This window comes from Oxyura jamaicensis, chromosome 10 (genome assembly GCF_011077185.1).
Source record: "Oxyura jamaicensis isolate SHBP4307 breed ruddy duck chromosome 10, BPBGC_Ojam_1.0, whole genome shotgun sequence".
Taxonomy (NCBI): Eukaryota; Metazoa; Chordata; class Aves; order Anseriformes; family Anatidae; genus Oxyura; species Oxyura jamaicensis.
The window spans coordinates 11,810,307-11,836,399 of record NC_048902.1 but is presented as its reverse complement, the minus strand read 5'-3'; the positions used below and the strand labels follow the sequence as shown (position 1 = coordinate 11,836,399).

The window sequence follows — 26,093 nt, the reverse complement described above, 5'->3', positions numbered from 1 at the left end:
GAGACATGATGTGCTGATCACTGCAAAGGTCTGTCATAACCAAGGAACTAATTCTGAGGTTGTTGGCTGCTTCACGCAGCACTCCCATGAATTCTGTGGAGGTGCATCTGAAAAGAGACATTTAAGGCTGGGAGTTCTTTATGGAATTACTTTTTGCTTTCTAAGCCTTCTGCATCATGTTGAAACATGTTGCTTAGATAACTTGAGCTTAAACTTTTATTTGCAAATATCTGGTCATATTTAGAGAAGGTGTGAGTGCCTTTTCAGTGACTTCACCAGCTCATTGAGTACTGTTTCCTTCATTTCCTAAAACAAAAATAACAAGGAGCGAAGTGTGAATTCTCCTATTGTTTGGAAGGTGAGGAACCTCAGCAGCTGATGTTCTTTATCCATGCTCTTGTGTTCTGCTGTAAGTGTGACTTGAAAACAGATTTCATCTGAGGTTTGTAGCTTAAAATGGAGGAGTTTTTATACATAAAATTGAATCATAACTTATACTAAAACCTTTCCAGTTGCTCTTGCTTGGCAAACGGACCATTTTGGGGCCAAGGTGTTCTATGTTTGATGTTACCACGGACAGGAATATTTGGGGAAACTTCTTTAAAATCAGTTCTTTAAATCTCTCTTTTTTAATTAGTTTAAATAACTGTCCCCAAATGTGCAAGTCTGGTCTTTTTGTGTAAATGACAATAGAGGAATATATTTTCTCCGGCAGCATCATGTTTTACAAGCCCAAATGAAGCTAGCCCAGAAGGAAGGCAGTTGACTCAGTAGTTTTGAGGCAGTAAGCACGTAAAGATTTTCCTACCCGCTCCGTGCAGGCTTTGTGTTAGATGTTTTCCCTTGCCATTCCAAAGCTACCGAATAGATCTCATCAAGTAACCTCATGGAAATCACTGGATAGATGCACGCTGTGTCTGAAGGGAAGGTGCCCCTTTCAGTCAAATCTGTAGCCTGTCAAGTCAATCTGCATGTTCTTACTGTTAGTTTCCATTACATGTATTAATTGACAGATCTCTTCTGTTTGTTATTGTGTTAAAGAACCTGTTAGGAGACCCAGCTGGAGTGAAGCAGAGGCAGCAAAACAAAGGCTGAATTTTCAGTCTTAACTCTTCATTTTCTGATTTCTCCATCCTAATATTGAATTGAGGATAGTTTTCCTACATGTAGGGTAATAAAAATGTTACAAGCAAGTGATTGCTGTCAGTAAGTATATGCAATTGTCATTTGAGGATAGATGAAATGATTTCCTGATAATGCTGGAAAAGTGATGACAATGTAGAGATCTTTCACATTTTAACTGTTTGCAATGGTGTTCTTTGAGCAGTAAAGACCTTCCCCACTGTATGCTTGAGAGGCATAAGGAGAAGGAGTCTGCCTGAGGCCTCTCAGTAATACTGTAATTCAAGTGATAAATATAGCAACAAACACTGGAAAGTAGCCTGTGTGGAGCAGGCAGGAAGAGGATGTGGAGCCAGCTTTCTAAAGGTGTCAGGAGTTAGCTGAATGTCAGTGCTTTGCTCTATCTTTAGATACCTTCGTGCTTTTCAGGTCTGCCCCTGTGTCATCTGTGTCTCGTACCTCTAGATACCACGGGTATCCGTGTACGTGTGTGCCTGCACGTAGCTGTTCTGTGCGTATGTGGACACACCAGGATGTTCACGAGGGATGCTTAAAACATAGGAGTAACACGTTGCTGTGGCAGCACACCACTTGACTCTGGACTCCAGTAGAGGCAGCATCAGCAGAGAAGGGCCCGGTAGTTTGGCTGAAGCACAGTAGGAACAACTAGAATAAACAGTTATTTAACAGATTCCAAAAAATATTTGGCAGACAAGTGAGTATCATGAAGTAAAGCTTTTAAAACTTAAAGAAGGAAATGGATCCTTGCTTCCTCCTCAGGGGAAGGTCCCTGCATTACTGGCTTTGCACTTCTGAGATTGTTTCGTTCTTTTGTGTAACAGCCAATTCTAAACCTGATACAGAAATTGGAAATAAATGGCAGTTTCATTTCCAGTTCTTCATTCTTCTGCTTGGACTGTTTGACAAGAGAGTCTTGATAGTATATTTTTTTACCTAAAGAGTATATAAGACCGGGCAATTTCACTTTATTTCATTTTATTTTATTGTTCCAGAAAACAAAAGGAAGGTAAGATAGTTGATTAAATACTACAGCATCATAACAAAAGAATGAACTGCCCATGTTATGATATTGTTCCTGTTGCCCTGAAGTTCCCCATCCTTCAAATGGTCCCAGGTCAATCCAAATAGTACCTTCCACATCACTGCTGCTCTGAAAAGACACATAAAGTTCTTGAATTTCAGCGAGGTTTAGTCCACATCTCCTGGCCTTTTGTAAACCCCTGCTGAAGCCTGAAAGTGCCTTTAGAGTCAATATAAAAGGAGGAAAGATTGTACTGTGCTCTGAGTAGCACAAAGCCCAAAGTTAGAAGGGACAGGTGTCCAGAGAGTTTGGTATCTGCCTTAGAAAAGTATGTTTAAATCTCTTTCAGTTTTCCATCAGCAGACTGAAAGGATAATTAGCATACATCTGTAGCCCTGAAAATGCAAACTGGAAACAACTGTTTATTTTGCCTTGCAGCAAAGTGTAAAAAACCTAGAGAGGCCGTTTGCCAGCTCTAGTTTGGCTGTTTGAATAGAAGGCATCATGTAACAAAAGAGGAAAAACAGAGCAAGGAATGTCATACGCCAAAGAATTTCTTTAAGACGATCGGTTAACAAAGCATCCTACATCCAGCAGAGTAAGTAGGGCTAGGGAGGAGGGAAAAGATTCCAGACTGTGTAGGGACCTTGCAGGATCACTGCTGTCACTGATGTCAGCTAGAAAACAGCGTGTAAGTCTTAGGAGTCAATAATTTTGTACTTGTCAGGCTTGGAAAGCACCTACCTGTGAAGCCACGTGTAGCGGAAGTAAACCCACGCAGAGGCAGTGAGTAGAAGAAACTCTAAGTCTGGGAGAGCTCAAGACACAATTGCACAGTAATGCAAACCATTTCTGGGAATCAATCCATATCCAGTTGGATTATAAAATGTATAAATAAAGTATATATTGAAACTTGATAATAATTTAGGGAGTGACCTTACAGAGATACGTAGCATATAGACTGGAGATGCAGTCTAGGTGGGAGAAGCAGGAAAGTGCAAGTGGAGGAGCAAATGCTATGGTTGCAAAGAACAATTGTGGGGTTACGGTCCTTCCCCTGATGTATTCTGCATAGAAACTCGTTGGATTCAGGCAGCTCTTTTTTGCCATTTTCTCTCTGCACTGTGAATCTTACATAGTACAGTGTTCAAGCCTCCATGAAAGGGATGCTGTGAGCCAACCCCGTCTGTATTCTGGAGGACAGGGTGGCTTCCTCAGCTGGTGTCTCCTCAGCCCGAGAAAAACAGACAAATCAGGAATCCAGGTTTCAGCCCCTGGCTGTGGCCCAAGTCCCTAACCTATTGTTCGGTAACCAGGAGGCAGTTCTTCAGCTCCTCCTCCACCTATCCTTTGGGAAAACTTTTGCCGCTGGGCACTTAGGTTTGTCTTTCCTATGGCACATATCAGTGTCTTCCGTGGGGAGGAAAGGAAGAAAGCCCTGATCAAGTGGCATTTAAATTAGTGTGTGTCACAGGTTCGCCATCCTGACAGAGCAGCATAAGATGGTGCCAGAAGGCAGAGCTCTGTGCCCCTTCTCGAGGTTTCTGCCTTTGGGTCCCACTGTTGGTGCAGAGGCCACCCGAGGGCAACGCATGAGGGGTCCCCAACCAGCAGGCGCAGAGGGGTGGGCTTTGCACCTCCCAGCAGAGGCGACACAGCCCATGCGTGGCCTTTCTTCCTTGGGAGACCATTTATTATTAATCACTGTATGTAAATCAAGCCCTCCAGCCCCGATGATTGGTTGACGTAAACGTGTGTGCGTTTTCATGAGCTTCCTGCAACTGGTGAGCAGCCCTCGCGGCGGTCCTGCATGGGGCCGAGCGGTTTTCCTGGGTGCGGTCGCACCACGTGAGGGCTGTCTGCCAGCTCCCGGGCAGGATGTGTGTTTGCATGTGGGGATTTCTGCATATTGCCTCGACCTTTGCAGCACGTTGGCTGTTGGAGTGCACCTTGTGGTCCACCGTTGGCTTCCTGTAGTATTGCTGCTTCCAGCTTTCTCTCTCTTACGTTGCCAATCCTTTTTTCCCAGATGTGTTAGCTTTTTCCTTTTGCAAACTAAATTTTGGGTTACTTGCAGCTCGTATTTCTCACAGACCTAGGGCTCTGTGAGTCATTTGTCATATCCGTTCTGCCGTTGCTGGTCTCAGCGGAGTGACTGCATGTTTATCCACACACACGCAGGAGCACGGGAGAGTACCTTGGTCTCAGTGCTTGCAGAGGCTCCCAGCGTGTTGTCCTGCGATGCCTCTTCCAGAGCACGGCAGGCATTAGGTGAGGCAGATCTGGACAAGGAATACAACCCAAGCAAGGTGTCACATGCCAGGCACTGTGCCATGCTGTGGTGGTGTCTTTTGTCATCGTTTGCTTAAACTAATCACTTGCTCGTTGGGTTTCAGCCCAGATATCCTTCTTGCCATCTGAGCCAACATACATTTGTATTTCTGCAAGGATTTATTGAAGCAGTTATCTGGGATGCAGTGAGGAGTGCTCATTCAGGGTTATTCCATTCTTGTGGAAGTGTTTGCGAGATGGAGGTCGCTGGGATGTTAGCACCGTACCGGTAGCACTGTGTCCCCGTACCCATCAGCAGGCTCCTGCTGGGCATCCCGAGTTGTTTGTGCCCGAGCAGATCCAGCTGCAGGGCTGGAGGCTTACTGCCCTGTCTGTTGCAGCAGAGCAGAAGGAAGATGATGCCTTTCCCATCAGTTTGCTCTCTAAAGACCGTGTCCCAGAGCAAGCGAACAAGCTCAGCTGCATAAAGATTCCTTGATTTCAGTAAAACCGCTTACATATGTGGTGCCCTGCCTGTAGAAACACAAAGTAGGACCATAGCCTGAGGGAGAAGGCAGGCGTTCATCTTAAAAGAGTTAAAAAATAAAAGATGACATTCCATACTGCAGTGCCTCTCCAAATACCAGGGCTTTTGAAAGATATTAGCGGTGCAGCAAATTCAACAGATAATTCTTTTCGTATGGTGTCTGGATCAGGTGACTCACACATGTTCACGTTTTCAGGTACTCCCTTTTGCTGCTTTTTATCAGGAGTTATTTTTCAAAATCTTCCTCTTCTGCAAACTTTATTTCTCTTTGTCACAGCCAGTATTTGTATCACAGCCTTTAGAAGAAGGTAGCATAAAGTTATTAAGCCTCGTGGCTAGAATTTTCATGTTTGCGATGATTTATCAGCCGTAATAAGCCTGTCCCGTCTGTTAATATTTTGTGTTCTCTGTGTTTGAGAGACGCTGCTTCGGAGCTTTTCATTGCTGTTAAGGGAGCAGGTCAGTTTTCTGAGCAGGTTTTTTTGAATTGGTGCTTCTGGTAAAATGGCAAGGATTCCATGTTAAAAGATGAACGCAGATTAGAGAGGACGCAGTTGTCAGACAGGGCTCTTCAGCATTAAAACGCTGTGAGTGCTTTCTCCTTGTCTTCTGCAAGATGCTTTGTGCCGTCTCCTGCCTTACGAACGAGTGGATTCACCTGTGTGTATAATGGCTGTGCTATTGTGCTGGATGGGGTCTGATCACACAAAGGCAAAGACTTTGTTTATGGTGCCAACTGCGTGCCCAGCTACGCTTCCAGGATCAGCTCCTAGCTGTTAAGCTTTTAGAAGCCCATAATAATAAAGATTTTAGTGGCAATATGTTAAGAAGAACGCCAGCTTCTTCAGTAGATGTGGGAACAAGGGGAGCAATTTTTTAACAAGAAGCTTCTACTTTTTTGAAACATTTGCTGGTAGATGAAGATGTTAGTTTACTTCTTTGTCAAAAGTCAGCAATACACTTGACCTGGTGTAGTAACAGGGGTGTCAGACTCATCTCTACAGCCAAAAGTTTGCTGTCTGCATGACAGATTTTATTGAAAAGGGCTGCCATCATGCGCGGTGCCTGTGAGATTGAGCTGGGGATCTTCAGGATTAAAAGCATGAGCAGCGTGAGCTAAAACTCTTTGGCTGTGAAAGATGGTTTGGACATGTCACGTGCCACCACCAATGCTTTAAAAAGTAAAAGCAAGTGATACCTAAAATGAAAATGTTGAATACCGGCCTGGAAGCCTTGTGACCGGATTTCATTGATCTGTATGAGGTGTATGTAAACACAGTACCTGGATCCCAGGATAAATCTGTGTGTTTAGTGTTCCCTAATGTCCTCCCTGGCTCCAGATAAGTGTCTCATTAACCAAGCTCTCTTCTCTGTGTAATTGTCTTTTCCTAGTTATTTGCGCAAGATGAGTCAGAATAATACACTGTTTCTTTACAGCTGCTTTATAAAACAAAATGGTAACCTGATGTAAAACATGGATTTTTTTTTTGCCAAGCTGCCAATGGAAAGTGCTAAGCTTCCTTGCTCAGTATGGATGCTATTCCCGATTTAGAGGTAAAGGGTGTTTCAAAAATTTAGCATTAATGTATGCGGGAAAACAGCTATTACTGTTCCACACATGCAATTTGCCCCTGACAGCCTGTATCCTTTAAAACTCACCATTCCTTTAAAATTAATCCTCTGGTTGACCCTCAAAGTCAGTTACAGAAATGAGACAGAGTGATGGCCAGAAGCCCTGGTGGTGTTTGGAGAAGGCACGTAAAAGAAAATCAGAGGCTTTTGGAAGAAGGCAGATTTTTGGAGTAAACTGTGTAACTTCTGTAATACAAGTGCTCCTGAGTCACTGGCTTCTGTAGGTAACTCATGGTCATGGAAACACCATATTCTGAGAAGTCTTTTAAAGGTAACACAAAATACTGACACACACCTCATACACAAATTCAAGTTCACTTACTGGATAGAGAGGATGTTCCAAAGTAAGTCTTAAACCTACAGGTATGTAAACATGTAGGAAAATTCAAGCCCATAATTAATACGTAGAGATTAAAATCTAAATCAAAGGGAGTACTTGCATGCTTAAAACTCATGTTTAGGGTTTCTGATATGAAATTGTTAAATAAGCATATTTTTTAAAGTAATGGGCGTGCCACCATACAAGTCTAGTCACTACCATACTGATATATCCCACTTGTCTCTGATGTTAATGCCACTTACAGCTCCAAAAAAATACATCTTTTTGTTTTTCATGTTTTTGTTACTACATTTGAGTGATTTTTTTTTAATCTGGCTTAGCAATTAGGATTTAAGTTCCTAGGTCCATATGTACATATGGGGATGCTTCAAATATTTTAATGCAAAGAGTTTCATTCCTGGAGGCTGGTGCTTGAGGGTTGTTTTGTTTTGTTTTGTTTTTTTGAGGAAAATGTTCGTTTTGATAAACGAGGTTTTTAATTTTCTAGGGAGTATCTAAGTAAATATAAGCAACATCACATTTTTGGTTGAATCTAAATGAAGGCTAAATGAAAACTGTCATTCTGAGGTTTTGGAAGCAGAAAAAACAGGCAGGTGGGAAGGAGTATGACTTGGCTTGGAAAAGCTCATTCCTAACCCTCTCTAGGCAGACAGATTAAAATTCCTGAGAGTTTAACCTAGACTGAGGGACTTTGCAGAGAAGGTATTTGACACCGTAATGACAGCAGAATCAAAGCAAACCCAGTAAAAACACCAAGTTTGGGCCTGACTGCTGCACAAAGACCACTGTGACTGCATGAATCTCTTCTTCTTCTTCAAAAAAAAAAGCCCAGTTGTTTCAGTGACCCAGCCGACCCAGGCCGAAGTTGCTGTTAGTTAGCAAAACAGGCTGCTAGTTTCATTGGTTGGCTGCACCAGCGATGGGGCTAAGGCTGGGGGGTAGTGACAACAATTATTCACAGTTGTTCAGTTTAGAGCAACCCAAGGCTTTCTACAAATGCCAAGCTCTTCTGCAGGTATGAATTTGCAGTTTGTCCTCGGAGTAAACAGGAAATCCTGACTTTGAATGAAAAATTATTGCAAGTCACTCTATTTCATTGGCTCTGCAATTAGATTTCATGATTTCTCATTCCCCCTAGACGGAGCACGTGTTGTTGTACATGTGATTTGCGTCACAACAAAATAATTGGCCTGGGTGCTGATGATATTTGGTGATTATTACTCATCCCATAGCGCCAAAATCTGGATTTAGACCTTTGTGTTTCTGAGGAGTCACAGTCTGAATGCACTTGTTCAGTGGTAAGGAGCATTTTGGTTCCCTGATATAATCCTTAGCTGCAAGTAAGGCTAACAAAACAGGTCTCAGAGGATACAAGCAGGAGGTTTTTCTGTTCCCAAAGGCCCAGCTTAATGGTTGCAGCCTCCAAAGTGTCAAACCTGGAACCTCCCTAGCAGGATCAAGTGAAGCAGCAAGTGAAGCAGGTCGTTCCCTCCTGCGCCTCGGATCTTTGTGTCCACCCTTCGTAAACTGAAGGTTCTCACCTGCAGCCTGCATCAATCACGTCTCAAAACAATTCTAGCTGCAAGCCATTGTGTCAACAGGGTTTGTGTACTTTGTGGTAAGCTGGTCCAAATCCTGCAGAGCAGCTCTTGGTGTTCTTCAGCCTGGAAGTTTTGTGTTGTTCCAGTTTTTTTAACTGATTTTTAGGGAAGTAATTAAATTGGAAGAGAAATGGTAAATTAAGCCAGCCAAGTCTGGGCGATTGCAGTCTTCCAGAAATTTGCTTACCTTTTGGCTTTAAGTGTGTCAATATAAGAACCAGCAACACTTCTTTTAATAACAGCTTGAGCAGTGAAGAATGGATGTTTGGATATGTGAAGCAGATGAGCCTTGAGTATAAAAACTGGTTGTGTGCATTTGACCAAATGTCAGTGCCCAAGGCAGGCTGCATCTGACTGAAAAGGTTTTGATCAAATCAACTGGCCAAAACGTTCTATTGCATGAATACAGCATTTTTCCTTAAAAACAAAAACTATCAATGAAAGAGTAAAATTCCAGTGTAAAATGTGGAAGGCCCAAAAATATTCATCAGTCTTTCGTGTTCTTGTACCATTCATCCTCTCTTTCTAACAGAGCTGATATGACAGGTGGCAGGAATCATCTGAGCACTTAGGGGAGGAAAATGGTATCATTTTAGTGTCCCTTTGACTTACAAGAAGAGAGTGGCAAGAGAGAAATACAGTGTTTGTGAATGTGCAGTCCCTAAAATTTCTCATGTGTTGATGTCTTGACTGTTTAATCAGTGTTTATTTGCTGTATGCCTTCCAAACACATTTTGGTATGTGCATTTCTTGCACACTTTTAATATTTCAAGACAAAAATATTTGCAGTGAGATGATAAAGTAGGATAACCAAATTTTGTCATCAGAAAGTGCTTTAATTTGGCGTTAGTGGGCTCACTGTGGTTTGCTCAGGTGGATGTACATTGCAAACAGTATTTTGATACCCGAGGAATAATTTACTTAAAGAAGTAAACACAAAATGCCTCAGAGCTGGCAGTATTTGTTGAAAAGGAACAACCTCTCACCACCTATCCACAAATAAAAAAGTAATTTTGTGAGCCATGAAACTTAAGAAGATTATTTTTCTCGGGCTTGCCTTTATGTGGATTCCCTGTTGTCTAGTGTTGCGGTTAAGCTTGCATTGCAAGCTGTCTCTCAGCATATGGGCTACTGGTCTGTCCATCTTCGGATGGACAGCTTGTTTATCACAAAACATGAGGAAACTTAATACCTCTGGTCTTTCTTCTTTTGTCTGATGTGGCAAAATGAGCTGACGTGTTCCTAAGTTACTGCAGGTGAGAGTTTGGCTGAAAATAGTGTGATCACATCCTATCCTTTCCTTAGGAAACAGCCTGGAAAACAAAAAAAAAATCCTAATACTAGCACTATTGCTTCACTGCAAGTGGCAGGGGAACATTTCATTTGGAGAAAATGGAGCAGTTTTGCAACAGTCCAGCTTTGGTGTGCGGTCACTGACTGGGAGGATTGCAGCTTGATAACCTGAAATCTTCGTCCAACAAAGCTGAAAGTGTTTATTATTAGTAATACCTAGCTTTTCATCTCTGGACTTCATTTGCTTTATAGGAAGAACTGTACCATCGTCCCCATTTGTGAAATGAGAGTGAAGGAGGTGCAGTGATGTGGCCAAGGGCAGCCCAGAGGCGAGTGGCAGAGGCAGCTCCCCAGTCCCTTCCTCTGGCATCCTTCTGTCCCAGCCGTGCAAGCTGACAGAGAGCTCGAATCACATGAATAGGCTGGTTATCTACAAAGTCATGCATATAGATACTAGTCATGCAGAACTAAGCTTCGGCCCCATTTTCATACTGAAGATGAAAGCAGCTCTGCAGAAAGTGTATTTCAACTTTCTGTCTTAAAAAATATGCTGCTAATTAGGGATGTAAAGGGGCTGAACTCAGCTGCAGGACTGCTGATCTTTCCTAGTGAGACATTGCCTGCCAGCATTGTTTGGACTCCAACTAACCCTTCATTGTCTTCTATCTCGATGAGGTCCTGAGCATGCACAGAAAAAAAAGGATTGATGTCTTTATATTGTCATTTCTGGCTGTCTGCAGGATACCCTTCAGCCATTTTCAGCAGTGCTCAAAAGTATGCTCTGCTGTTTTTAATCTTGTTTTGCTTTTTGTTTTTGCTGGTGGCACTCTTCCATGCCCAGAGACTTTTTTAATTTTTACTTTTGTGGCTGTGCAATTCCACCTTATTAAGTTGGATTCTGCTTCTAGTCTCACCCTTCACAGAGTTATCTTTTTTAATGGGTGAAAAAGTGCATATGCCAGCATTCCACACCAGGAGTTCTAGTGTATGATGTACATCAGGGAAAGAGTTGTGCTCTGCTTCAAATATCTCATCGTCCTGATAAATGAGAGTGAAATTCTGCAGTCTCCAACCAGCTTTAGTTGGATTGTTGTTCAATTTAAGTACTACAGAATTTGAGTCACCGTTTTTAGGTTGGAGAAGGTTGGATTTTTTTTTCCATTTTAGGATCCTCTGGGGAAAAAAATTAATATTTCACATTTTTGCAGAGCTGTATTTTAAACAATGGTTTAGGAAAGATACTGCCGTACTGCTAACTCCCAGTAGCAGTAGCTATTAAAAAGTATATTAAATCCACGTGAATAAAAATGACACGGTATAGAAAAGCAAAATACCCTATTTTAATAATGTATTTAGACATTTAGACATTTAGACAGCCATTTAGAGCTGTGCTAATAAGCTAACTGCAGAGGATGAAGCTGCTTGCATGTGTTGGGCAATAATAAGCAACTTGAACCACTTTCCAGCAAAAATACTATAGGCCTTTGCTTGACTGCTGTGCAGCGACTCCAGGGATTTCAGGGGGAGATACAGATCTCTGCAATGCTTCTGTGTGCTTTTGCCAATCAAAGGCATTTACAGCATGTCAAAACAATCAGTGATTACTGCGTTGCAGTTTTAATTCCCTCCTTTTGCAAAATAAAAGGACTTGTTCTTGTGGTTTCAGTGCCCACATAAGCATCTCTGCGTACTGAAGTAAAGCTTTCTTGTCCGTACATGTGAAGCTGATAGGTATTTTTGCACAATACGTGGGGTTTTGTCAGTGTAGAATTGTGTTGGAGCATAATGGAGCAAGGTCTGGGAACTGCTGTGGTCCGAAAGCCACCCCGATAGCCTGGAAGTCCTGCTTCTGAACAGCAGCATACCCGCAGCAAAGAGGTTGTCTGCTAACCGTACAACACGACACCTGCTGTCCCTCCAAGTGGAAGGAGATGGACGCATCTGGGATGCCCTTCAGCTGCAGTGGGCAGCGCTGCCCTTGTCGTGACTGCTGCGGTAACGTAAACCTCCACAGAAAGCTGCTTGCCGTAGACAAACAGAGACTAGGCTTGCCGTTTCTCTCTGCGTGTCTCCGAGAGACATGTTTCCCATTTTGCGGGGAATGTAGAGCTCTGCAGAGCAGAACACCCAGGAGGGGGTGCAGCCTCCTCTGCTTCTGCACCAGCCCTCCCAGGGAGCTCCTCTGCCTGCCTGGAAAAAGCTGCCTGATCCCACAGGCAGGCACGGCGATGATTTGTGCTCCTGGGAGCCCCCGTTGTTCTCGGAGGGCAGCTCCATGCTGCCATCCTTGCAGGGCTACAGATCTGCAGCCCCAGCCCGACCCAGCCTGCATCTCGCTCCACAGGCTCCCTCACCTCAGCACAGCCACTATGGGAGGAAGGGGCTGCAGTATGAGGGCTGCCAAACCCAGCTCAGGAGAACCAGTTGGAGACACTACCTGAGAAGTCAGCAATTGCTCAGCACCACTGAGAGCAAAATATTCATGCTGCTTTTTACATGCTAGCCTGTAAACTGCAATGTAAGGAGGCAGATTTCTTGCTTCCCCATCGGTAGTCCCTAGCAACACCATTTGATAAAGCCCTGCTCTGGTTTGAGAGGTCCAGGCTGAATTTTCTGTTCAGCATTCCTGACCCTAGAAGCCTGGCATTTGTTTACTGAAAAAAAAAAAAAAAAAAAAAAAAAAAGCAGTTACGTCTTTAAAGCTCTGCTGCTTGGTTGGCAAACAAATGCTGGGAAGTGCAGCTCTGCTGAGGTTGTGCATAAAGAAAGCAATTGTTATTCATTAAGCAGATGACAGCAATGGGAGTAAAGGGGATAAAACTCGAAATCTGAAACCACCTGCTTTAATTTTAGCCATAATTGAAGCGGCTGCCCATGATGTTTGTTGCTGATGCACATATCAGATTTGCACGCCATGCACTGCTCTCCGTGATTCCTGTGGCAGCAAGCTCCAGCCCACTGTCTGCTCTGCTTCAGGAGGGGATGAATCTCCTGTTTGATTGCAGGTTATAACGGGCACTTTAGAATCTGTTTGTTTCCTTCCAGGAGCAAAATGCAGTAGCAGTCTGGCTCTCTGATAGACAGATGCTTTAGTCATTAGTGAGGTTTCTGTGACTACAACACTGTGCCCTAGTATGGGTGCACTTATCTCTTTTGTTCCTGGTTCGAAGCAGTGATGCTTTCCTCGCTCTTGTGCTCACGCGCCCGCTCCCTTTCTCTCCCTCCCTCCCTCTCTGCCTTTGATCTTGCTGATATGGGGAAAAATATCAGATCCAAATCTTCAGCATATTTAACCAAAACATATTGTAGGATGGGAATAATTTGTGACCGAGTACAGCAGCAGGGGGCTGCAGTATGGTTGCTTGTACTGCTTGCTTTCCATTACTACAAAACAGCAGCAATCATCAAGGAGTGCTGGGGTTGTTCTGCAGCTAAATAAGCACTTAGAGCCTCGGCGTTCATGGAAGGCTAAAGTGGTTTTGCTGGGAATGGATGGGGTGTGCAAAGCTTGCTTCTCCTGGTCTCTAATGCAGGAATTCTGGTGAAACAGGCAAAAAGGAGATTTTTCCTAATGGCAGAAAGGGTCTCATCCTTCCCTAAACTCCCTAGAGTTCTTGCCACAGATATAAATTGCTATAACACTGTCGCTTCGTATTTTGACCTCCTTATAATACTAAAGACATAAGCCTGAGAGCTGGGGAGCTCGCAGCAAAATCAGCAAAGGCAGGAAAAGTCTTGACCTCAGCTGCACAGTGCAATGTTAGAGTGGAAGCATTATCAGCCTATCCTTGAGCTGTTTAATGCAGATTTATACTGTATGTGTTTGTATGTCTATGCCAACTTTCAAAAGCTATGAAAAGTGTTTTTATGGTTTCCTGCGATGATACATAGTCAAGGGGGATACTCAGATGAATAAAGAAATATGCCACAAAATGGGGAGCAGGTGAGCTGCGTGACAGATGCCTGTGCTGTCCTTTACTGTGTTTGGTGCTGCTCCTTAGCTAGCAGTCGGAGTTGCTGGGAATGACATGAAGCTTAACTGCACTTGGGACATTGCTTAGGAGAAGATCCTCACTGATTTGGAGTGTAGCACGTTGTGCGATCTAAGATCCCTATTCCCTTCTGGTCAGCATTCCCTGCTAAGCATGTCTTCATTCCTCTGCATTACTGATCATTTACAGCTGTTAGCTTTATTTCATGAGAAATTCTTAAAGGGCTGAGACAGTAACTGGACTGCGCTGTTCTGTAATGCAGCCCAGAGCTGGCTCCATATTTCAAGCAACCAAATGAGATTCTCAGTCTAGTCCCAGCAGACATTGTTTGTCTCAGTCACAGGAGTCCACATTTTTCTGGGATCTCGTCTCTCTTTGGACATCATCTTTGTCATAATGAAGGGGAAGACAGCTATGGCATTCAGACAGTTGAGGTGTATTACCCCAGTACTTGGTAAACTGCCAGTATAGCCTATGTTGGTCCAAAATGTAGATACTTACAGCTTTAAGCAAGCATATGTTGTGTTGCATAGTGGGACACATTATCTCCCTGATTTGCTATCGGCTTGTAAAGTGAGCTGCAGTGTTTTCCCCTTCATACTTTCTTTCACCGTTACAGTCTAATACCTGTATTTAAATCGTGAATTACTGAGCCAATAATCACGTTATGGGCACTTACTTAAAAACAAATAGTGAATGTCAGAAAATAATGAGTTCTGGAAAAATATCTTTGGCGCTCTTTCCTCTGTATGCCCCTGGTGATGAATAGGACTCTGAACAGCCTGTTGTGTTGTTCCTCTTCCTGCTTACACACCGCTGAACTAAAACCGAATGCAAGCCTCCATCTTACACCAGTGTGTATCTTCCCTTTATATGCATATAAATTCTCCTTTTATTTATTAATTCATTGGCTTTGTTACATGAAAGGTGTGTAGCTGCCATGCCCACAAGGCACGGATCGTCTCCTGCAGCCCGTGCCAGCACAGTGACAGGATCCTGCCACCCACTGCTGGGTGGCACCTGCTGCACTCCTGGGTCATGCCTCAGGAAGGGGACGGGGTGGTCTGGGAGTGCTTGTACAGCCCCCAGTTTAGGCATAACGCAGAGAATACTCTACCAAGGCCTAAAAGATAGGCACCCATTTATTTTGCAGAAAGGAGGCCTGTGGTGCTCCAAACGTTGCTCTGGTTTCTCTGTCCCCTACTGGCATCCTTTCAGCAAGTCCAAAAGGACTTGAATTGGTGTCTGAGCTCATGCTCCTTTGAGAGCTACGTAGCCAGCAGATGCTTTACAGTGAAAGAGAACATCCTTTGAAAACAATCTGGTGTTTATTAATCAACAAGAATTCAGTGTTTGGGGTCCTTCGGCAGGAAGAGAGAAGGAAAGCACATGTGGGCCTGGCCTCCTGAGCAAAAACATGCAGGTTGCCTCTCCTTGCTGCACTGAAGAGCAGATTTCTTATAGCACTGGTATGTCAGCACCTAGCTTTCAATTCCAGTGACATTTGGCAGGATTCAATGTGCTTACATTGAGACCAAGCTGCCTGAGAGGCAGCAAGCCATTCACCTGCTCTCTGGTGTTGCCCTGTAGTTGTCTGGATTCGTTAGGCTCTCTTTTCCTAGTCAGAGAGGTCTCTGGACACTTAGTTTTAGACGCCCACATATGCTCCAAAGTGCCATTTTTGGTAAGGCAGGCATTCAGATCTTACTTAAAGCTGCTCTGTGTTTCTGGTTGGTGTGGGTAGGCACCTGGGCTCTGTTACTCTGTCACAGAAGACTGAAAAACTGGATGTGGACAAGACCAAGCCCTGGGCCTACCTGGGCCTTGTGATCAGTGCTCTGGCTCAAAGGCGCACGTCTAGAGTCCAGGCACTGCTGAGCCGAGGGCATTGTCCCAGTCCCAGTTCCTTGCTGTTTCTCAGGAGAGCATCCTTGCCATCCCTCCCTTAGCTGCTGTGCAGCCATATCTTGAGAAATACAAGGACAGGGAGAAAACTTGAAAGAAGAGGTGGAGCACACAGCGGAAATGGTGGCCTAAAGCAGTTGTTAGGACATGCCAGGGGAAGGAGAGTGCCAGACCCTCCTCCTGGTGTGCATTACACATTTTACATTGGGTAGCACCACGACCACCAGGAAGCACCAGTGTGAGCTGGTCTGGTTTTCCTCCTCTGGAGTCTCAGAGATGCCATCTGTTCCCCATTTATTACAGAAGTTATTTAGGTGGCCATGTGAGACAGATAGCATTACCCTCTGGGCTTCGGTGCCTTTGATGAGGCAGTATCCAAGTTTAACACTTAAATTAAGCAGGCTTGGTTTTATTGCCTTCATGTGTTATAATGGCCATGAGATGAAACCAACAAAACTTTTTGTCTGCTCCTTGGTCTTCTGGTGTCTCCCTGAAGTGTTTCTATCATATGCTGACATTTGTTGATACTAAGTATGCTGACTGGCCTGCCTGAAAAGCCAACAGCCATCTCTCCTTCCCACCCCTACACATGGGGTCCCCTTGATGCAGGGTACCTGTTCCAGTGCTCCCGTGGCGTGGCAGGGATTCTGGGATGAGGGGCACCACATCTGTAGTAATCCTGTCTCCATTTCTGTTTTACAGATTGATGAACTCCCTGAAGGAGCCGTGAAGCCTCCAGCAAATAAATACCCCATCTTCTTTTTCGGGACTCATGAAACGTAAGTGAATGAACATGATCTTTGAAATGTCTTCCTCCATTTCAGCTAATTCATCTCCACAGATTTTATTGTAACAAATCCTACCTGAAGCCACGGGGAGACTACAGAGAGGTCCTACGAGCCTAGCTTATTTGTGTTAACACACAAGAGTGAAACCTGAAAGTAGGCATGAATGCTGCTGTGTGGATGTTATACCATGGTCTGAGGATAAATAATAATCGGTTTCTGTGTTTCTTGTGAAGTGTTGCCATAAATTTGTTACAGGATCAGGTGAATTGAGATGCAGGGACAAAACTTTTATACTTGGGTATACATGATAGCAGAGACCAGGCTGTTGTATCAGGGCACGTTTGGGTTCTTGTCCTGTGTGAGAACTCACTTAGTAGTTGGTAAAATGAAAGGAAGCAGACCCTGGAGTCTCACACGAGCCTCAGCTTTGAAATGTATGCAGTCCTTTGAGACTTGTGCTGGGGATATTCTAGGATAGAGCTCTCAGAAGTGATGGAAGAACAGAGCTGGCTGACCTGTAGGGAGAGAAGGGATAAGAACAGAGAGGGTAAGTTAAGTCTCATAGTGATTGCTACAAAGTACAGACTTTCAACATTACAATTTAACCAGCCTCTAGTCTATTTTAAATTGTGTCTGAGCGATTTTTTTTGTTTTGTTTTGTTTAAATTACAATTTCCATTCCATTTTGCATGAAATGTTTACATTTTAAAGCTTTTCTTTCCCCACTTGCAGGCAACATGTTTTCTAGAATTCCTTAAGAAATGGAAACATGAAAAAATGAAATTCTGATGACATTTTAAATTCAGTTTTAGAGGTTTGAAGTTTTATTCACAAATTATTGTTTTTGAATTTTAATGTTTTTCCAGAACATAATAAGGCCCATAGCTCATGCATCATGTTTCATTTTTAAAATCTTTAAGGACAGCTTCTGCTTTATCAAGAACAAAATAGCTTCTCTTCTGGTTAAAATATTTTCTAGTGTTGCTGTAATGAAACAATCTGATATTTTGATATATTGTGATGTACTACTACTGTCGTCATTTAATAATCTAAAAAGAATAAGGATAAACTAAAATAAACTTAAGATGCCTCAAAATCAGAAACCAAAATATAATTTTATTTTTTCTTAATGAAAACATTTTTCTTAGAAACATTTTGAGAAAAAGAAATGTGACCACTATTATTCTGAAATGAATGAATCCCAGACTGCTAATCTCTTCTGTTTTGGATTTTATTAGCCTGTGATCTGACTATAACATCTGACACAGGAAAGCATTTCATACTTACTACCTTAATAATTTAAAAAGCATAACTGCTAAAAATGAACTGTAGATTGCAGCTTATGAGTTTTATAGCAGAGTAGTGAAAGCTGTTATACTGTCCCAGTGGCAATGAATGTATTTCAAAGAAGTGGATGCTTCTTCAGTGTTTACCATACATAAAAAACTGTATAAACATTTCCATGCTTTACTGTTGAGCTAAACTAAGGTAGGTCCTGGTAAATTTCATAAGGTTTTCCTTTCTTGTTTGTGTTAGAACCATTCTTGTTGATCTTGGGCAGATCTCTGTGCCTCAGAAGCCTATGTGCAAGAATGGGCAACTTCCATATCTCACAATCATGTTATGAGAATAAATGCATTTTGAGAGGTGGAGCTCTGAGATCCTGTGACAATAGAGACCACAGAGTTAACTTCAATTGCAGAGATCATCAGGAAAGTAGGGTGGTGATTATAGTGAGGGACAATGTGACATGCTCAGCTCTGGTCATTGGTGACATGAAATCTTCCATGTGGGAATAAAGTATTGTTTGTTTTTTTTTTTGCCTTTACTGTTTTTAATTTAACGTATGATTAGGCATCCCAGTACTGTGATACAGAGCACAGTAAACACACCAGATATAGATAGACAGTGAAAAGGAAATTATACTTGCTTCAGTTTTACATAAGAACATAGAACTTTACTATAAATTATGAAAAAGTAGGAGAAATGACTGGTCTTTTTTGTTATTATTATTTTTCCTTGCATTGTGGTGCCTGTGCTTGAAATTAGTTGGTGCAGTGCGTAGCCGGCATGCAGCAGCAGAGCACAAAATCCCTCCTTTGCTGTGCTGTCTAAAAAACAATTTGGCCACAAGCACCCTGTGTCTCATTGTTTCCTTGTATTACTCATCTGCCTTATACTCACCCATTGTTTCTTGTCTTATATGAAATTATCAGAGTTTTTGGAAAGAGAACATTTTTATTGTGTTTGCACAGAATATAGTATGTGGGGGGCTTGATCCATGGAAGACGCTCCCAGGCTTACAGTATAAATAATACTAAGTGCCACTGCTTTTTCTGTGTAGTGGTACAAGGGATAAGTTTTCTGCTGATGGGTTCTAGGCATTCCTTAAATGCTTTAGCTTTTCATATGGTATTATTTTTAGGCCTTTCTGGATTTGTAACACATAGGATTGGAAGTTCGGTCCCTTGCTGTTGCAGGCAATTACGTCATATAATCCCTTCCATAAACTGTTCAAGTGCCAGTTCCCAGCAGCAGTTAATATAATAAATGAGACTCGTTTTAGTTGTTTCTAGAGAGACACAGCATGGTTTTGCAACATCAAACATTGGAATGGTGAGCCAATCCATAAAATCAGACTCACAGCAGTAACTCAAAGCCAGTGGTAAATAAATAAATAAATAAAAATGAAGAACACAATGATGGAATGAGCAGAAGAATAGGGAAAACATTTGCACTGTTAATGTTTTTAATTTGAAGAGGAAGAATTTAGGTCCTTTTTTGAATGCTACCTTTGTTAAAATGCAGTGCGTTCCTGGGGCCCAAAGACCTTTTCCCATATAAAGAATATAAAGATAAGTTTGGGAAGTCGAACAAACGAAAAGGATTTAATGAAGGCCTGTGGGAAATAGAAAACAACCCTGGAGTAAAGTTTACTGGATATCAGGTAAATGAGTTTCACTTCTATTCCTCCTTATCTTTCTTATTTTCTTCGAAGACTTCTTATCTATGTAAACACTGTATGAGTGATGATGGAAGGTCCTGGTTTTGGTGGAGCTAGAAAGTTTCTCAGCTGGTGATTAAAGTGTAATCATATAACATACAGACAACTGTGGTCCTGCACTGTGTGACAAATTGAACTTTAATCATACTGCAGGGCCCTTTGCTTTCTGTGATATTCTGGGGTGGTGAAGTGGAAAGTTCTGCAGCAGATTTAACTGAATTAAAAATGGAAGATTTTGTTTAATCCACTATAAACATGACTTCTTCTTTCTGTTGTTTATTTTTATATCAAGTTCAGTGTATTTTACACAGACCCTAAGGTCACTGCACTTTTGATTTTTACATTGGTATGTATAACACACAGGACGCCACTGCCAAAGTAGTGAGGGGTGAGAAGGTGGAGGTTTAGGCTGCTGTTACCAGATAACAGCTGCTGTACAACAGCTCTCCCTGTTGGATATCAGGATCAAAAAGTGAGTGCAGCTGGGGAAGGAGAAGAGTAGTCAATGTTGTCGGTGGGCTGTATAAACCCAGAGAACTTAGCTCATTAAAAAAGTGTGGTCCTTTGAAGGTAGAAATCACCTCCAAAAGACAGCGAACACCTATTACATTATTAGCACAAAACCTTACAAACCAAAGATACGGACCACCTGCAGACAAGCTGCTGCCCCTCTCTGTTCCTGTTTCACATTTTCAGCCCTACAGATGTTTTGCATACACTTGCGGATTTAAAAAAAATCTAGTGAATAGTCTGTGGGAGATGAACTGTCAAAGAGCTCTCAGCCTTCTGGTCAGTGTTTGCTTTTTCCTAACACAAAGGTCTTGACCTTTGAGGGAATTTGTAACAGCCATCTTTTCTCCTGAATAAGTCTGTCCTATATGTAGCCAAAGTCTAGAAGTTTCCATAGTTTTGCCCAAAAAGGAGCATGCCAAATCTCTCCACTGAACAACCCGTAGTTCTCTAGCAAATGCACTCCTGTTATCAGATCTTCTGTATCTGTTTAAATCCTTCAGAACTATCCCAGGATCAGCATCTGATAACTGTTCTCAAATGGTGGCTGAGAAAATTACTTTTACAGCCCTTTTTCTTGGTAATTGTAAGAATAACCTGGGCTCCCCCTGTCTAGAACGTTTAAAGTGCAAGCTCTCTATTCCCAGTGTTTCTCTGTAAATACAGAACAAAAATTAAGTGGTAGATTTTAGTAATATTTTTGTTGTTCATATTATTATTATTATTATCATTATTGTTACTTTAAAGGCAATTCAGCAACAGAGCTCATCAGAAACTGAGGGAGAAGGAGGAAATACAGCAGATGCCAGTAGTGAGGAGGAAGGTGATCGGGTAGAAGAGGATGGAAAAGGCAAAAGAAAGAATGAAAAAGCAGGCTCAAAACGAAAAAAATCCTACACTTCAAAGGTTATCTTCTGAGTTTTTTTATTGTTACCCCTATGCATTAATAATCAAGACACGGTGCACCTCGTGGCTATCTGTCCTTCCTTCTTTAGTGTTTTGATTCCAGTACTGTAATGATGGTGTTCAAACAGGCCCTTGCTGTTGTAGACAGCCTTGGTGAGACAGCAGTTGAAATACTCTGCCCTGTTCTTGTGCCCACACTTTGAGAAGACATAAGGATGGGAAGGAGTTGAGAAGATCTGGAAAGAAAATCCATGCAAAGTTAGCCTTAGGGTTCTGAGATCTTCAAGAAATTGAGAAATTTTATAAGCTTAGATAGGGATTTCCCCATAGAGAACAATAAAAATGCTTTAGGAGTGTGCCTTCTGGGAGACATGAGCTTAGGGTTGGTCCCTGTCTGGGAGAATTCAAGACTACCTCTCCCATCTCCAGTGTGAGTGCCCAAGATACCGTAATAAACGGTAGGGTAGGATCAGATGTGCTCAGTTGCTCCTGCTGTAGCTGTGCTTAAAATGCTTCAGTACAGGATACAGAATGGGAGAGAGAAAGAACTAATTCTGTAATCAGGGAGTAGGGTACTTAATTAGTAGATAAAAGACTTACATTATAGTGTCTGCCTAGCCTGTGAATATCTAAGTAACAGCATAGATAAGAAAGCTGAGAGTAGCGGGTCTCAGACTGCCTTATAATGGCTGGTCAACGTAATCACCTGTGTACGTGGCAATTTGGGGATCGAATGCATTCCTCTTGTCAGCTGGGTGATAGGCAGTGACATTATAGTCACTTCTCCAGCTCCGTGCACACCTCCAGGTCTGTCTTTTGCTTAAAAAATGGAGGAAGGTGTGGCAGTCACACTCATTCACGTTCATGTTATTCTTCTGAAAGTGAAAAATAAATGAAATGGGGCAAGTAGACAATCTAATCCAGGCTTAATTTGGGGGGGGGGGGGGGGAGCAAGAGTTTTTGTGGTTCATCTACTGAACAAAATGTTTTAAGTAATTTTACCCTCTTTGTGTGTTTTACATTAGAAATTCAGGTCTGGTCTACCATCTTCTTTCCAGAAGACTCTGGGCAAACAGAGGATTAGGAAAATGGTGGCTTAATGCCACAATTTATCCTTTTGTACTGTAGAATTGCATAACATAAAGGGAGCAGGAAAGATATATTGGTTCCACATGGCTTTAATGTTAATATATTAAAGCTGACAGCACTAAAAAAACTATGGAAAGCAGTTCTGCTAATGTTATTCTCATTTTACATCTCTGTGTTTAATCAAAACTTTTGTCAAGCTGGCACCATCTGTTTCATTAACTAGCAAAACCTACAGGTGACCCAACACTAATACCCACCTCCTATTACTGTGTCTGTCTTACAGTCAACTGTGCTGCCAGCCTGTGTTGAACACAGAATAGCTCCTTTTGCTCCAGCTACCTAATCTGAAAAATGCTTTTCACCCTGCATTTCCTACCCAGTATTCACCTCAAACAGTGAAGCACATGATCAGGCATCATTGCAGCTATGTTACAAAAATGTCTTTCTATGGCTGAAGCTTTGTTTTTGCTTTATAACTTTGTTGTCAATCATTTCAGAAATCCTCCAAGCAGTCACGGAAATCTCCTGGAGATGAAGATGATAAGGACTGCAAAGAAGAAGAAAATAAGAGCAGCTCTGATGCTGGGGACGCAGGCAATGACACAAGAAACACTTCTTCAGATTTGCAGAAAACCAGTGAAGGGGTAATCTTTCATTAATATAATTCACTTCACATGCACTTTGCTACCACAGGGCTCTGAAGTTAGGGGTGAAAGGTGTTGTGCCGCAGTGTGTGTACCACATGCAGATCTTTCCATATTGTGTTCAAGAATGTGCTCAGAATGTGTCTAGAACAGAAACATGGGGCTTCTGCTCCATGTTCTCCCCTGGTACAGATTTTGCTCTAGGGAAATGACTGAATGAGGAAAGATACTATAAGCGCTATTTTGTTCCAACACTTGCGTGGATGTCAGCTGAGAGTAACTTTTGAAAACCATGAGCTGGAATGATACAAAACTGATGTGAGAGTAGAATCAGACTGTTTGCACAATGCATTTTGGCTCACTAAACAGTGGGAACCCGCTTATCCTTTCACACTTGTTTGAAACCTGGGTAAATCCCACTGACTTCTTTAGAGTTCATGAGGTTTCCTGTGCGTGTTACAGAGTCTGTATACTTTGGGTTTTAGGGCAGATCCTGGCTTGGCATAGGGTCTTCCAAGGCAAGGGTCTGCTGTATACAATGGTATAAAAGTACATACATATAATTATATAGATAGCGTATATATAATTGTATGCAGCTTCAGACACTCTTTGTGTGTTTGTGTCAGTCGTGTGCTTGTGTCAGTATTATTTTGTTGTGACCACAGCAACAGAAAGGAAGGCTGCTAAGCAGGGTATTGGCATGGGAATTGGTTAACCGTCAGCTACCTTTAACAACCAGTACTATTTCTGTGCCTTTAGAGCAACACAAGCCTCCGTGCTCCAGCACTTACAGCTCCTCTCAGAACCAGGTCTTTTCTGGTTCCCATGCCAAGGCCCTGCCACGTGGCAGGCAGCCGGGCAGGGCTTTCACTTGAGCTGCTGAGTGACACGAATTCCCAGGTGTGGGAGGGAGCCAGCCAGAACAGGCTCTCATTTGACATTGCCGAGCTGCGTAGCACCCAGCTGCATGCTCAGCCTCAACCCTTTCTCACAAAACACAACCTCTGGGGAGCTGCTGTCATCTCGTGCTTAAGACTCCTCCCAGAGCTTCCTGTCCCCTTGTCTCTCTGAGGTACTACTGAGTATCTGTTTTGTGGCTCTTCGCCATATGAAGACTTTGATATGTGGCTCCTGGAGCCTGGACCCTCTCGTTCACTCTGAAGGAGCAGCTGGCCTGAGCCAGAGATAGGTGCAAGGAGCCACTACTGCACCCAGCTACACCTTCTCAGCACCTCGCCCACATAACCTGAGAGTTTGGGGCTGATGTATGTTGCGAGTGCACAGAGTATGCGTTGGTCATGTTCTGGTTAGTGAACCCTGTGACACTTTCATATCTTCAGAGAGGTATTTGTGTGAAAAACACGGCCATGAGGTCCGTCTGAGGTGGCAGGAGGCCTGGGGCAGGTGGTCTGAGGTTCAGGAGGGCCTGCTTTGTTTCCTATGTCTGTAGCGATGACAGGGGACGTCTGTGAACTTCAGGCATGTTCTCATTGTAAGGACCAAATGCTTACTGAGTTAGGTCAGTTGCAGATTAAGTGGCTAAAAAGTCCCACAGGCTCTGTGGCTGGTGATACTCATATAGCGCTTCCTTCTGTATGTGACATGCTTGTAGCTGCTGGCTTTAAGAGCCCAGCGTGCTAAATGCTGTGCTGCTCTGCAGCGTTTTCAGGACTGCAGATATTTCAGCCCCTGTGCTGAAACGCAGTCAACAGGCTCTGTGCCCTGCCTGCCAGCACGAACTCTGCAGGAATATTCACAGTAAACACTGTACCGTGTGAGGAGTTGACTGCTCTGAGTTCTGCAACCCCAGCATTCAGGCTCGACATCACGCATGAATGACCAGTCTCTAACTAGATCTCTGATGCTATTAATATTATGGGAGAGAAGTTTTAGTAGCAGGTACAACAAAAGGTGGTTTTAAGGACAACTGAAGATCCAAATACTGCCAGGTTTGCAGGAATTCACATCCTGATCCAAATATTTTACCTTGGGCCCATTTCTGCTGCAGATTCAGCACTTCACATGTAAAACCTCTTCTGCATTTGCAGTGCAGTTCTCTCTCAGGACCACGAGGAGACACTCCCGTCTCTTGGTGTCCTCAAAGCCAGACCAGGTGTCTGTTCAGAAAGTATTTTTCATCAGGCACAAGGCACCTGCAGAAAGAGTAATCAAGGTATTTTTTTCAGTTTGCATTACACAGGCGGTCAGTCACGTAGCGCCTGGCTAGTTGCTTTCAGGGTGCAGGGCCGGCTGTCCTGCAGCCATGTCCTGCCGGGGGCCCCGAGCTCCTCCGTCCCACAGTCGGACTTCTCTCCTATAACACGGAAGGTGGAAAAGGCCAACACATGCCTTCAGAGTTGGGGTGCTGTCCTGTTGCTCACACCCACTATTCCGAACCACATCCAGGTCAGATAGAAGACACGGTCATAGGTGAAATCCCTTAAAACTGTCTTTAAAATCGTTTAGGCTATGAGGGGAGCACAGGACCGGTAACGCCCGGTGTGAAGCAAACGGGCTTCCCCCTCGCACCCCGCGCTGAGGCCCGCCAGGCCCGGGAGTTCCGGCCGTAAGATGGCGCCAAGAGCACACAGAGACGAGGGTGGGTGCAGACCGCGCCCTGATCCCAGAGGCAAAGGGGGGCTGCGTGAGGCTGGCACCAGATGAGAGCTCGTTTCAAGGTCGCTCGTAGAGAGGTGCTGTGAAGGCAAAGGGGAAGGAAAAGCAAGAGCTCAGCGCCCAGATCTCAAGGACAGACACGTTTCCTTCTGTACTGGTTTTGCTGCTGTGACTGGCCGCTCGGAAGAGGCCTCACAATGGAAGCTGTGAGGGGCCATGGCTGCGGGCACCCTGCGTAGTGCTCCCCAGGGGTGCTCTGCACCTCCCAGTGTCTGAGCGGGCACAGCTGGCTAAAAGACACGAGTTTTTTTCTTAATAATAATGAGGTAGTGGTTATGCTTTATAATCCCCGGACTGCAAGCTGAAGGCACATCTCCCCTCTCCGTGTCAGAGGGAACCTTGTCTTTTAATCACGCTCTTAACCTCAGCATTATGGGGATCTTCTTGAAGGGTTAACTGCTGAAGTCAAATGATTGCAGGAGCATCTTCACCTCTACTTTTTTAATGAAATTTCTAACCTCCAGGTGGTAGAGGAAAGCTTAGAAATGTGAAGTGATGGCTTCCTAAAGACTCAAAACCCAGAGCAAATAAAAGTACTTCCAAAGCTATGATGATTTTTTTCAGCCAATTTCATACTTTTCAAGGGCTCAACTCATGATTTTTTTTTATCCCTGGGGTTGACAAAACTGCTTTTCTTTTCTTTTCTTTTCTTTTCTTTTCTTTTCTTTTCTTTTCTTTTCTTTTCTTTTCTTTTCTTTTCTTTTCTTTTCTTTTCTTTTCTTTTCTTTTCT

The 26,093-nt window shown here is 43.2% G+C and overlaps 1 protein-coding gene across 1 annotated transcript in view; it reads left to right on the top strand.

Annotated features, from left to right (window-relative positions):
- The window catches only part of HDGFL3 (HDGF like 3), a 37,739-nt gene that overhangs the window by 5,862 nt on the left and 5,784 nt on the right, over positions 1-26,093 (top strand). The window contains exons 2-5 of the mRNA XM_035336300.1: positions 16,448-16,524; positions 19,342-19,480; positions 20,795-20,953; positions 22,540-22,686. Of these exons, the coding sequence (XP_035192191.1) occupies positions 16,448-16,524; positions 19,342-19,480; positions 20,795-20,953; positions 22,540-22,686 (522 nt within the window). The remainder of the gene's footprint in view (positions 1-16,447; positions 16,525-19,341; positions 19,481-20,794; positions 20,954-22,539; positions 22,687-26,093) is intronic.